Source organism: Ambystoma mexicanum, chromosome 2q (genome assembly GCF_040938575.1).
Source record: "Ambystoma mexicanum isolate Mex_15411 chromosome 2q, UKY_AmexF1_1, whole genome shotgun sequence".
NCBI lineage: Eukaryota > Metazoa > Chordata > Amphibia > Caudata > Ambystomatidae > Ambystoma > Ambystoma mexicanum.
The window spans coordinates 335,475,138-335,489,646 of NC_090924.1; the positions used below are offsets into that span (position 1 = coordinate 335,475,138).

Here is a 14,509-nt window from a genome sequence, read left to right on the forward strand (position 1 = left end):
TGAAATCACCGGAGGAGGCGGAAGGCATTCATGCCGACGATGTGATGCGCTCTCTCACAAACAGTCGCTGTTCCCAACCAGAGGCCCTAATGGAGCTAGATTCATTTAAACGAGCGGCAGGGTTCACCATTAATTACGCTAAATCAGAGGCCTTAGGGATAGGTATACCCAGCAACACGATAAACGACCTCTGCCAGACATGCCCGCTGGAATGGAACATGAAAGCACTAAAATATTTGGGGGCGCTGCAAGCTTTCCCTGCCTATTCAGCGACCTAGAGACAGATCTTGGCAGATGGACAGGCCAAGAGATTTCGCTGATTGGAAGAATCACGGCATGCAAATTAACCTGCTACCTAGATTTCTGCATCTGTGCTCTTCTCTACCAGTAGACATCCCGGTAAAACCCCTCCTACAGCTACAAAAACAGATCTCCCGATTTATATGGAAAAAAGGCAAAGCTTGAATACCACAGATGGTGATGTCAGGGGAGGCGAAGTGGGGTGGGGTACGAGTACGAAACCTCCGTAATTGCTACACAGCTGACAAATCATGGCATGGGATTCACACAAACACCCCCTGAAATGGGGCATCATCGAACAAGCCAAATGTCCGCCCCCACTTAATTCTCTACTATATGTCTCAGGGGCTAGCTCGTAGACACTGGCCCACCATTCTCTCCTCTACCAAAACGTCCTTGAAAATCTGGGATTCAGCATTGCAAAGGAAGGGTATCCCCAGGGTGACCGGGCCCAAGCTCACCAGTCCTTCGAAACCCAGACTTTACCCCGGGCTTAGCAGCGGCAAACTTTGAGAACTGGAGCTGGAGTCGGCGGGCTGCAGACAGTTTTGCAACTATTTGAGAATGATACCCCCTTGACCTTTGAGCGATGTAAAACCGAATTTGCCTTGGCAGAATGGTTAACCCATGCTCACATCCGTCACTGGACTATGCAACCATTGATTAAAGGGGAACCACCAGAACTTCTCACTCCATAGAACCGACGCTGCAAGAGGGCCCAAAACAAAGCCTCATCACAAAACTATATAAACTACTGCAGGATGACATGCTGAGCACATTTCCCTTATACAAGGCACAATGGGAAAAAGACTTGGGCCACCCTACAGAAGACCAAACCTGGACTGAGATCTGGCTTAGAAATAGCTCAGCATCCAGGTGTGTCACCAACAAAGAATGCGCTCTCAAACTGCTCTACTGCTGCTATTTCTCCCCGGAAAGCCTACACGCTTCAAAAGTTCCCTAGACTCCAAACGCTGGAGGCATTGTGGTTCGCAAGGTACATACTTCCACATGTGGTGGGGATGCCCAGTTGCGCAATCTTTTTGCAAAGAAGTGCTCCAAGCTATAGATGCCATCACACACTGCAATCTACCTTTGGACCTGGAAGTAAGCCCCACAACGCAAAGAAGGGGCGACAGCGAAATTACTTACCCAACTACTCCTGGCGGCGAAGATCACAATCACCGGAAATGGAAAACACGAGAAGGGCCCCTATTAAAGCTCTGGTGAACGAAAGTCTGGGACATTCTGGTAGCAGAGAAGGTCACAACTATGAAAGAATGAACCCTCCACCGCTTCACAGCCTGTTGTGCTCCCATCCTAGAATATAATCGTGAATTCCCAGCACTTACCTCCCAACCACGTCAGGCGAAACTGTTCCTACACCATGAATAAACTCACCCCCTCCTCCCAAGTACCCCCACCACAGTCCCCCCACAAGACCCTGGCCGGGGCAGAAGACAGAAACTATACGCTCAGACAAAAACTAGGGGGAAAAGGGGTGAGCGAGGGGTTTATTCATTATTTATGTTGTAACACTGTTATTAGTATGTCTGAAAACTATGTAACTATTCCGGTGTGACAGGTTTTAAATAAACTTGTTTAAAAAAAATGATAAATCTACCCAACAGGAAGGTCCTTCAAACGTTACTTATTGTTTTATCCTAGTTTGGGGTGGTTACCTTTTCTGAGTTTGTGAAGGGAGGGAGATCTGTTACGAGGGGCCTGGCTTAGTCCTATGGGGAATGTTCGTGGCCCTGGGATTCCATGTCAGTTGGGCAAGTCGTAGGAAGACGACGTGTGGATGTGGTCCTGCACGTCGCGGGATCAATAAAGGAACTCACCCCAAATAACCAGCCTCCTTTCTTTCCTTCATAAACTTTATAGAAGCAGCCTTTTTTCTGCTTTGAACACCATTACCGATGTCAGTTTCTCTTCACGTAGTGACAGGGCTTTGCCGACTTGCAGTAGTGTTCACAAGTAATTGTTAGGGCCCCACTTTAAAATAAAGCTATTTCTATAAATAAAAAAACTAAGCATGTACTGAGGGAACCACGTGTTTAGAGTTAGGTTAATTTTAATTAGACAGTTGCATTTGCTCCATTACAGAAAACATATTAACAATGTTTTAGTATGTCAATAAAGTTGTCTTTCTTGCACACAAGATCCTAGAACAGTTTTGCTCAAGATCATAAGACATTACTGGGGAATGCCATCATGTCCCAACCCTGATTAAAGGTAGTTCAAAAGCACAATGCTTTTACACTGAATGATACAAATAAGATGAAGCGCTACTTGTCAAACTATTTTCAGATTACAATTAACTAAACAACTGTCATCCTATTGGGCAAACACTCATATCCTATTGGACAAACACTCATATCCACTGTTAAAAACCATTACAAAAGGGAGAATCAAAGTGAACGGTTTCTGATGCAGTGTCCACGATGTGATGGGTGCAGAGCGTAGCGTGCCCTTGTGGGGCTAAGTAATTGGGTAGGGCGGGTAACGGGAGCAACGCAAAAATGACCATCGAGCCCACAGTGAAAAGGACATCTGTGCTAAATTAGCCCCACCATTTGGTCTCACGTGCAGTCTTCATAATTTATAGACTCCATTAGTCATACACGAGCAAATAGAGGAAGAGATAATGCACCCCCTAAACACAATCTGAAGCAGGCTGCGCTACGTGAGAAACTGCCTTCGCTATCAGTCTTGGAGGAACTTTCTCACACCCATACAATTCTCCCTTTTTTCAGCTCCGAACTGCCTGCTCATGAAGCAACGGCAACGCGTCGCTGACAACACAAGATCACCGGAAATAAACTCACGCAGCGCGTGTGACTCATACTTTACGCTATGTAGATGCGTTGATAGGTCCGTTTCTCTAAAGGGAACTAACTCGATACCTTGAGCAAATGGAGGCATGTCAGGTGAGTGAGAGATTGGAGGTGGGGCGGGTTTTGGGAGACAAGTAGACTGTTAGATTGGGGACATCCCGTGCACTCTCCCTCAAGATACCGGTTGCGTTATTGAATGCAGTCTGTCTGTGCCATTGTCAGTCTAGTAATGGTGAAGTGTCTATCACTTGCAATCTGTATCGCTGTTCATTTGGTTGGGAAGCGAGAATAAAAACAGTCTGAACTACGGGCTTTGTTTTGGGGCTTTGAAGGGTTACCAGGTGCAGTCTGTGCAACTCTGGTTGCATGAGGACTGTTACCGGTGAGCTGTACTGCCATCAGTCTTGGTTTAGGAGTGGCTGTCAGGTGCAGTCTGTGTGGAAGAGGAGTTTTTGGATGCATTTGAGCTCATCAATCCTTTCTGGGGCAGGGGTTAGGAACTGTGTTCTATATTCTGCCATTCTACAGTAGCTGGAGAATGCGTTCTCAAATTCTACTTTTCCCACTGGCCGTAAGTGACATCACAGGTAATGAAGACGTGGAAAGCACCAGGAGTATTTGGTACACGAAGGGATAATTGGCAATTACTTTACAAGAAGTTGCTAAGAGACAAGATAACATTTTGATGTGCAAAATGAGTGCTCATCTTTATTATTATTATCATTATCTATGGAGCAACACCATGACGAAGGCTTAGTTAGCCTCCAGTGATAACTGAATCACTTCTAATTTTAGCAAAAAGATATAGAACGATAAAAACGATTTCCCCCATGATAACACACTTTAGTTAAGTGGCGGAGCCCGGTTTTGGGTACAGTCTGCAACTTAGTCACTTGACCACATTGTTTCTCAGCTCTAGTAAGCAGACATTTCCGTTGTTTGGAAATCAGAAATATTCTGTTTCACAGAAATGTTTTCTAGAGAACTTTAAATGTACTTAAATCTATAACTCCTCATAAAAATATGTGAAGCAAAACGGATATGATTGTAGCATTTTCCCCATATTGAATGCAAGTGCAAGACTACAAGTTCCAGAATGCAAAGCTACATGATGCTAAAAAGCGACTGGGTTTTGTAAAGGTACTTTCAAGACTTAGATATATAAATGGGAAACTGCGTAATTAGTTCACCCTCTTTTAGTCATTGTTTTATGTAGAGTAGGTGGAGAGGGGAGAGAGAAAGGAAAATAGAAAGCAAACGTGTGTGGGTCAAATAAGCACACAGGGAGTTTAAAAAGTTATTTTTGTATGCCACATTTGAATCTTTTTGAAAGGAGGTACAGAATTGGTTATCTAACTGGAGCTCTAACTGGTGAAGTCTGAGGTCACTGGGAAAGAGGGTACTTCAAGGTGGTTGTAAGTCTCGGGGGAAGGGACCAGATGTAAGGGGGAAAGAAGATGCATGTGTTACAGTAATAGGGATGGGGTGTTATGTGCAGAGAGGTAGAGAATTTCAGTCTTGGTAGAGTTAAGCATGAGGCATCAAAGTGCCCACCAGTGACTGGTTGTGGAAGGGCAGTGTAGATCACGAAAGAGAGGCCTGGGTGAAGAAAACAAAATGGTGCATCACCATCATCACAGAGGTGGTATGAGAAACTGAAAGAGGAGATGAGCTTCCTTGGTGGAGGAATTTTTTATCATACAAAGGGTAGTGGGGGGCAAGGATGGAGCTTTTGGGGACTCCTACTGGGAGGGAAGCCAGAGTTCTCTGTGTTTGAGAATATGGAAAAGATTGATCAGAAAGTTAAGAGGCTGCAGTGTGCTGGGTTCTCACATGTGACAGTGTGCGAAGGAGAGCGATTTGGCCGAAAGTGTTGAATGAAGGTCAAGATGGATAAGGAGGGATGGGAGTTTGTAGTGGTAGGCAAGTAGTAGTAAGCAATGTGGACATGTGCGTCAGTGGCTTTTCCTTGGAGTGATGGCTATGGAATCCAGCTTGGAAGGAGTTGCAGAACCCATGAGCCTCCAAGTAGCTAATGATCCTATTCACCACTACGCGCTCCAGTAATTTGTTGTTGCATGTGCCGCAAGCATTGCATGGAATGACAATGGTGCTTTACATTCTGTGGGGGCTCTTTGGATTACTAGTAACATTGATGATGCTTTATATGCTATGTTAATTTCTGGATTACTAGCATAAGCCATGGTGCCTAATGTGTGAATTACTATCATGGCAATAGTACTTTTCGTGCTGATCACTGTTGGCATGGTGCTTGGGTGTTCTAACCTCACAGGCTGCGCTTCTAACAACTTAAATGCCACATTTGTGACGAGTTTATCAAAAAGGGATGTATTCAGATTAGAACAATCGATAAGTCAAACCTTTAATGTCAGGGACACAATGTTGTTTAAACATAAATAGTCACAGCTATATTTAGTCAAAAATTGTTTTAATCACAATTTTGTTAAGTTTAAACATATATTGGTCACACAGGATAGGTCACATAAGGAAAAATCACATAACGTAGTTTTTAAACACAGTATTGTTGAGTTTGAACACATTTAATCACCATTGTGTTAAAGAGTAGGCTAGTTTCTACTCTGCATGATGCTAAGTTGCAATTAATAACGCCATTGCACTTAAAAAGGTCGTCCTCAGGGCGTGAACATCTGTATAGTTCCAACAAGTAAACTGAACTATTTGTGTGTGTAGCTTATTATCAGCTACTCTGGTGCAATGGTTTGTCTAATTTCTAATCAGTGATTTGATAGACCAAAGTGGTACATGGACGAAGGTTAGTTCCTCATATCTGGGTATGCAACCTTTTTTACTGATGCAGTGTCTTTCAAATTGGTAAGCTGAGTCACGTTTAGCCGTGCTGGGTAATAATGTAGCGTGCCGCTGTTGCAGCATTGCAGATATGTTCAAGTCTCTTCTTTAAATAGCAGCCGTAATCAGCAGGGTCCTGATTATGTTAGCGCACAATGGTGAATGTCTTCAGACAAGACTGCAGCTATTTCTCAATTTATATTATACACCAGTCCAACGCTAATCTTTTTAGCGGTGCGCGTTCCTGGTAAGGGTTTTTGCTTCCACAAAATCTAATCTTCACTGTTGGCATGGTGCTATGTTGTTTATGGTCATGGGCTGCATGGCAAAATCTGTCACTTCATGAATAACTATTTTCTGATCTGCAACATCATCTGGCATGAATGGTAACCTGAGGCTTGTGTGGCGAGTCAGAAGAAGGACACAGACTCTCAGATGTCATGATGTATGATATTTTATTAATGTAACACTATTCGCCCAAACTTTCCCTATCGCTATGGGTGGTCATTACCTATTTTACTAACTAAGGTGCTCGTTTGTCAGTTGTTAAGTGTCCCAAGCCAATAATTCTGCAGTCCACAAACTATCCTAACTGTTCCTACCACTTATGAAAACTAATTTGGGTCAGAAGAATGACTCATTTATACTAAGGCTACCTCTAGTACCAGTCTTTAATATCCAATCTGAAAATAGTCTCTCGTGACTCCTTGATTAGACTCTGAAGTTCCTCAATTTGGTTTGAGTTTATCCTGGTCTCGAGCTCTCTTTTGGGGTTTCCTGCTTTACATACTTGACCCTGGGCTTCAGCGTATACTTGGCAGATAATCTTACTTTGATATTCTTTCTCTTTTGAATAATTACAGTTGCACTTATCTTGGTCAATTTGGCTTTGTATCAGGCCCAATTGCCTGGTTCCTCTTCCGAGAAATCTCTTCCTTTCTTTCTATTGTTATCATTGCCTTGTACAGAATGATTCATCTCTGCCTTTCTTTCTATTATTATCTTTGTATTGTACATGATGACAAGTTATCTCCTCCTTTTGTCATGATATTTGTATGCATTGGTTTTCTCTCGCACTGTTCAGCTTTTCCATCCTTTCTCTCGATTCACAACCTTTTGTAGCTACTTTGTTTCATAGCTTTTACTATAACGAGTTAATTGCGTAATATGATGATTCCCTTGAATCCTTGTTGGCTTCACGTTCTCCCTGTGACCTTCATTCTTGAAGGGGATCGTATCTTCATCGGGAGCTCTCTCTCTGCTCTTGAGCAGTCAGCACCTTCTCTGCTCGCTTGCATACACCGTGACCTTCTCCTGCTGGTGGTATTGGCGACGTTATGCGCACCAGCTGTCCAGCACATACTTTTCTATGAGGTCTCACCACCATCTCTTCCTGGGCGTTTGTCTTGTTGGATTCTCGTGCTGCGTATGCCGCAATCTGGCATTATATTCTGCAGTCTCCAGCAAGTTTGAAACTCGTGCGCTTCCTTGTTCTCTTTCCCCAGGGGTTACACGGGCTGGATGGAACCTCCCTGAGCTTGCATATGCTATCGTCTCTCCCTTTGCTCTCTTCTCGTTCTCCTTCCTCTGGACTTGCACTCTAATTCTTCTTTTCAGACATTAGAGTCGGGGATATTGTGTTCTGTCTCTCTCGCTCTCTCTCTCTATTTGGATATTGGACATCTTCTCAGTTCCATATAGGTTTGTCTGAACGTTCGACTGGTGGTTCCCAAGATTTGAAAGGAGAGTATGGAATATTTGCGTTTTGCGTTCTGTCAGGTATTAATAGTTCTTTAAATGTTGGAAAGTCTGTGCCTATTATTACCTCCTCGGGTAACCCCGGTACGACGGCTGTTCTCATAGTCATTGGCTGATTTCTAGCCTTCAGGGCCAAAGGTACCTTTGAACCTTTGGATAGGTCTCCACATCTCCCTGGAACTGTAAAAATCCCTCTAACATGGTGTAAAAATCCCTCTACCATGGTGTAAAGACCTCTGGCATGTTTGACCACGCTTGTTAGATTGTTACATGCAGCAGTATTTGAAGAGTAACACAGAGAAGCTGTTAAATGGACCGCTATGCTTTTTTTGGCAGCATCCTATTTATTTTTTCATTTGTAAAGTGCCTAAACCCTGATGCATCAGGGCACTGTTGCAGACCAGTTACATGGTACATGAGCTTAACAGGCGGATAGTAATCCCGCCATGGACGTACATAGAACAAGGCAATGCTAGATATTAAGGCAAAGAGTGATAGTTCACCGAAAGTCTGGGGGGATGACCAGCTAGGCAAATAGCCAGGTTTTCAAGGCCTTCCGGAAGGACCAGTAACAGTAAGAGTCTTCAGCTCTTAGAGCAGGGGGGAGGGCGTTCCAATGGTTCACTGCTACTGTAGGGAAGCTAGACTCCCCTCCTTTAGCTCTTTTCACTTTTGGAAGGGCCAGACGATGAGCATGGTAGGACCTTACCGGTCTGTTTGACTTTGATCTTTCAATTTTCTGGGCCAGGTATTGCATGGCACTGTTGCTCAGAAATCTGTGTGTGATCGACAAAGTTTTAAAAATAATCGTTTCCGGAATAGGGAGACAGTGGACCTTTCTTCTTGCATCTGAAATGTGGTCTCTTTTAGGAATGTTTAAGGGTGCTCGCAGGGCATTGTTTTGAATTATCTATAATTTGTTGATGTCCGGTTTAGATGTCCCAACAAAGAGGACATTGCAATAATACAATCTTGCACATGTGATTGCTCTAGCAATAGTCGGGCAGCTCGCTGGCGACATGAATGGTCTTGCTGAGTTGATAATCTTAGCAGTATATGCTGCCGAGCATGTCACAGCACTAACTTGTTTGGTGAGCGAAAGTGAGGCATCCAGGTGGACACCTTGTGTTTTGACTGTCTTCGAGACAGAGACCTGGATTCCATCGATTGTGAAGGAGGCATAATTTCTGTAGAATGGGGGAGAGCCAAGTCGTCTCATTCAGACATAGGTTTGTAGCCATCCCAGTCTGGATTGTAGCGTACATTTTGTTTAGCATGACTGCGTTTTCCTCGTATAAGCTTGACAGGGGAGTAGGATTTGGGTATCATCGGCATAGTTGGTATGAGATATACCAGTGTCGTCCAGGAGGTCGAATAGGGGATTAGTGAATGTTGTATAGTGAGGGGGAGACACAGGTGCCTTGGAGGATGCCACACGGGATTGCGATCGGCAAGGCACTCGCAGTGTCTGAGAAAACTCTCATGGAACGGCCTTCTAGGAAATGGGCAACCCAAGAGGTGGCTTTGTGGGAGAAGTTTGCTGAGGTGAGGTGGTGACATAAGGTCTTGTGGTCTACTAGGTCTAAAGCGGTTGAGAGATCCAGTAGTAGGAAGATGGCTGGTTTGTCCTCATCTCTGAAGGAATCTAGCTGCATTTGTATGTCTAATAGTGCAGATTTGGTGCCGTGGCCTGGGCGGAAACCTGATTATCGAATCCCTAAAATGTGATGTGATTCCAGAAATGGTTGGGTCTGGTTATAGGCAGCTCTGTCCGGGATCTTAAGCAAGAAGGGCACTGTTGTGATTGAACAGTAATTGTTTGGTATTGCTGGGTTGAGTGATCATTTTTTTCAGTAAGGGGAGAACCCAGTATACTTTGAGGCTAGCCGAGACCAAATTTGCTAAGAACTAGGAGTTAATGAATTTAGTTATGAAAGGGACTATGGCATCAGAGCAGTCTTTGATGGTGGTTGCTGGGCAGATGTCTCCTTTGCATTTAGATGGTTTAAGGTTTCTGAGGATATTCATTGTTTACAATTCCGAGATTTCTCTAAAGTGGAACAATGGTGTGGAAAGTGTTTTAGCTATGGGAGGAGGGATGGGGGGCTGATTAATAATTGTTTGGTTGCAATTTTTGCTGTAGCATGCATATTTTAGCACGCTTGGCATTCTGAATATTGGTGCACCAAGTTTCTTCCTTGCTGATGGTATAAGTAGCTGTTACGGGTGTCTCTAGTTCTGAGTATTCTGAATAGCTCTGTTGAGTTGGAACTGGCCGTCTCGATTCTAGAATTGTAGACTTCAGCTTTGGCTGCAGAGATGGCTTGTTTATATTCCTTAGCAAGCTTATTGAAAGCCCTTTTCGGGTGATCCGAAGGGTCTTTTTTCCAAATGGCCTCCGCCTGTTTCTTCTTAGAGGGCAGGACTTGGAGGTCAGTAGTGAACCAAGGGTTGAGGTGGCATGTAGGTTTGGATTTCCTAGGGAGAAGGGGTGCTACTAAGCTAACTGCTTTCGTCAAGGTGTTAGCATAAATGTCTGCTAGGCTTTGTGGGTCAGAAACGTTAAGAAGTTCAGGGTTGACAGGCAGGAGGGAGGGGGAAATTGACTCTTTGGAGATTTTCTGGGAGCTACGGGCCATTGTAGGTGGGAACGAGGGTGGCAGTTGTTTGAGCGCCGAAGGGAGAAGCCGAGGATGTGATGGTCCGACCAGGGGCAGGGGGTGTTAGAGGTGACTATGATTTGTCTGCTCAGATCGGCTATCCAGTCCAAGATTCTGCCCTTGTCATGGGTAGGTGCAGCAACACAATGTTTGAATCCAAGGTCTGAGAGGGCATTCGCTACTGTGGAGCCTGCTGTGCCTAGGGGGTCGTGAAGGCCTATGTTGAAGTTGCCTAGTAGTAGGATTCTAGGTGTGGGCTTGATGTTATTGGCTAGAGTGTGAACAGCGTCTTCTGTGAAGGCAGCTATGGGGCCTGGTTGGTGGTAGAGAATATGTATACTGATGGAGTCTTTAGGGGCAGTGGCAAGTTTAATGGAGAGGCGTTCAGTGGCCCGCTGTGGAAAAGCTGCATGGTCTGATCTGCAGGGAGTCCCTATGAATGAGGGGCGACACCGCCACCTCGAGCGTCTGGTCTATCGCACCTCAGAATCGTGAAACCGTCTGGCAGGACTAGAGAGAGTGGGGAGGGGGGGCCCGAGGCTTAGTGGAGCCAGGATTTAGTGATGGCCAATAACTGTATGTTAAGCGTGGTGATCGAGTCATTGATGTCCAAGGTATGTGTTCCGGAGAGAGTCCTATCGTTACTGAGGGCTCCCTGTAGCATGGGGTGAAGTTGGTGGTTTAGGTGGGTATAAGTGGGGGTAAATTACAGTAGAGTCCTAGATATGGGGGCAGCACATAAGAGGGTGCCTTTTGTTGTAGTACCATGTTCTGTGTTGAGCTGGTCATGAATACTGCAAGTATCTGTAGACTGATGGCAAAGATGGGAGGTGGCAGGGTTCTGAGGAGAGATAGGTGTGTGGCTGGCAGGGAATGGTGGCGTAGGACAGAAAGATATTTTGCTCTGGGGCTTGTAAAGCTCAGAGGCTGTCTTCGTGGTGGAGGGAGGGGGGTCGCATAATATGGGTCCTGGCACCAAGGTGTGTATTTCTCCTGGTAGTGAGAGTGAGTGGGGGAAGTCTTAGGGAACTAGAGCGTAGCCTAGAGTTCCTTACTGGGATGGATGCTGGGGTAGAGGACATAGTTTGCTTGGCACTATTAGTGGTGCCTGGTACAGGCCGACAGTGGACAATATTGGTCCTGTGTAGGTTGGATAGGGGGTGATTGTTAGAGGCCCTGTGAACAGATGGTGCAGTGGGCTTTGAACCTCTGCAGCAGAACCTTAAAAGGTAGGGCACTGGGATATTTAACAGCTATCATATATATTTGACGTGCAGTCAGAAGTGATGCTGTACACAGGGCTATATTGTCATTTTTAGGACACAAGAATTTGGGCTGCTTCCTGATATAGGGTGTTGTGGTCTTGCACATTCCTGGATAGAAGCAGAGACAGCTTTATTGTCTTGCAAGGCAATCCACCAAGCTATATCTTTACTCTACTGGAACCAATTCTGCAACATCCCGACCCACCTGCCAGACCTCAGCTTTTTATGTCATGGACCTGTGACTGAAACAGAAAGAGATCAAGGAACTTTCGAGAAAAGAATCTCGCTGTCCAGTCCCTAAAAGGAGGCCTTTGCCCAGTTCATTCGGGAAGGTGCACAAATCCGTTGTCAACGCTGATGTCTCTTATTCATTCATAACCTGACCTGGCTCCCTCTGGAAAGCTCACACTGAATGGCGACGAGGATCGCCATCTTCCTCATAACACGTTCTAGTACATAAACACAATATATTTGTAATTTCATGCATATTAGCTGAAATGTATTGAAACAATAGCCGAACAAGATGGTCTACATACATTATTAACAAAGATACGTTAATGCTTCATTTAAACAAATCTGCTACAACATATTATCACACAATGTCCTTAAATACACATAAGGATATGTTGCTGTGGTGAAATAGTAATCCTTTGTATTGATGCACGCATCTATTACTAGTTAACATTGACCCAATATATTTGGACTTTTCTTTCAGTAAAATGCACTCTTTAGCCCCATTTTTGTTTTTTAAAAAAGTTTCTTGGTAGAGAACCCCAAACCTCGAATGGAGAGGGTAATTCTTGCTTGCTTGTGCGCCAGGTGTGACATATTTTTTAGAGCTGCTTTTGGTACTCAGCGGGACCTCCCCCAAGTGAGTGCCGGCTTGCTTGATCACCTCCTGTGCCCCAGTTCCCTTTTAAAAGATCCACCCGGGTATTTGATCACTTAACACTTGCAGTTGAAATTATGGATTTGCATACACCTTCCAAATAGCATTAACCTAAAACTAGGAAGTCATCTGAGTGCTAGTGGGGCGGTGGGATAAGGGCAAGGACTAGTTTGTACGTATCACGTAACGTTCTGCATTGTACACAGGCAATATTTGTCACACTTTTCTTGCCAATAAGTTGCCTATAATGGTGCATCTGGGATGCTGGTAGATTAATGGCCACATGAGGTAGGCGAGAGTGCAAGCGGTCTGTCCCACACAGTGCGATGCAAGTGGGAGGTTATGGACTTGGCAGACAAGGATCTACAAGATGTCGAAGAAGAGTCCAGAAGCCTGGGTGTACCAGTGGCAACGGGGAATAGATCTGGAAACAGAGGGGGTTTTCTACAAAAAAGATGGGGCAAGGATACATAAAGAGAAAGAGGGCTAGAGGAAGAGAGACCATTAAATGGGGTTGCACTGAGCGCAGAAGAGGACTCACTATGGAGAAACCTCAAAAGGAACTATGAGGGAGGCAGTGATCAATGGAAAAAGCCTGACACAAGCTTCAAAAGAATAATAATTTACAAGAGAACCAGGACAGTGATCCAGCAGTTTGTGGCGTTACACAGATGCCCAGGAGTGCAGCTTGTCTGTACATTCACACATAAACATAGCAAAATATACATCCCCAAAGAGCAGCACAAAACCGCTCTCCTACATTAAAACCAAAGATGGGTGCCATTCCTCAGAAGAACATTTTTAAACCGCTGCTGGCTGAAAAGGGACTGCCCAGACCGCTGTTCAGAAAATAGGAGAAATTTAATCCTTCACTAAGAATGTAGTGAGAAACAAGCAAAAGGTGCCTCTAGAAATGCAGTTTTGTGTAGGACAGATAGAACGTTTGCAGAGCATCACCATCCATTTCACAATATTGCCGCTGCTAGCGCCCCCGTTTGTTGTAATAACTGGCTGCCTGGGTCCCTCTGAGTTCTACAGGGCACCAGTCCACTCGCCTCCTCTGCACTTAGCATATGGACCCTCACCCCATGCCATCCCAGGCACTTGCGCTCCTGACCTCCCCTGAGCACCTGGTGACCCTTTGCCCCCTCCTCCTACACCCTTCCTTTCACTTGCACTCTCTCCTCTTTACCCTGCACTTCCCTTCCCACCCTAGCACTTCTGCATTTCATGCAGACCGCACCCCCCTCCTCTCCCTCGCACTTTTTGTTACTGCACTTGCGCAATCTGAATGTCACATAGCCTAGTAAGACCGTTATTGTTATCTTTCTCGCTTGTCGCCACCCCCTTTGTTTGTCTTGTGGCGCCTTGAAACACCATTTGTAGTACAGGCGCCTTACAAATATCCAATAAATAAAATTTTAAAAAATAGCCATCTCACGGCTTTCCAACGACTTAGGGCCTCATTACGACCCAGGCGGAAAACCATGGTGCTAATGGCACCATGGTCCATGCCGGTAACTTACCGACTCCGCCATGGAGAAAGGGGGAATTACCACCCCATTACAAGGTTGGCAGGGCGGTAATTCCCCCTTCCTCCATGGCCCTTCCCCATTCCCATTTTTGCCCCATAGGGCTCAATGGGAATGGGGAAGGCGCTGCGGTACCGTACTTAGCACCAAGGTCCCTTTGCGGGTCCCTACTTTAACGGCTGGTGTAGACCAGCCGTTAAGGTCGGGTCCCGCAAAGGGACCTTGTAATCAGGCGCTAATGGGTTAATGGCGCCACAGCCTTTTACGGCGCCGCTAACCCATTAGCGCCAGGGTGTTAATGAGGCCCTTAATCTCAGAACACACATGAAGTGCCAATGCCAATATGAGCTTTTTTTTCTTTTTAAAAACTTTATTTTTGTTTAGAGAAAGGTACAACAAGACAAACCTGGCCAGAGGTCAGCGAATTGCAACATCA

The 14,509-nt window shown here is 45.2% G+C and overlaps 1 protein-coding gene across 2 annotated transcripts in view; it reads left to right on the forward strand.

Annotated features, from left to right (window-relative positions):
• Positions 1 to 3,134: 3,134 nt before the first annotated feature.
• Positions 3,135 to 14,509, forward strand: part of TRAF7 (TNF receptor associated factor 7) — a 932,052-nt gene continuing 920,677 nt past the window's right edge. Inside the window, exon 1 of one of the 2 annotated variants that reach the window (XM_069647334.1) lies at positions 3,135 to 3,233. Coding sequence is in view for 1 of the 2 variants with exons in the window: in XM_069647335.1 (XP_069503436.1) it covers positions 3,219 to 3,233 (15 nt within the window). In the remaining variant the exon portion in view is untranslated. The remainder of the gene's footprint in view (positions 3,234 to 14,509) is intronic. The other variant, XM_069647335.1, reaches the window with a different exon arrangement.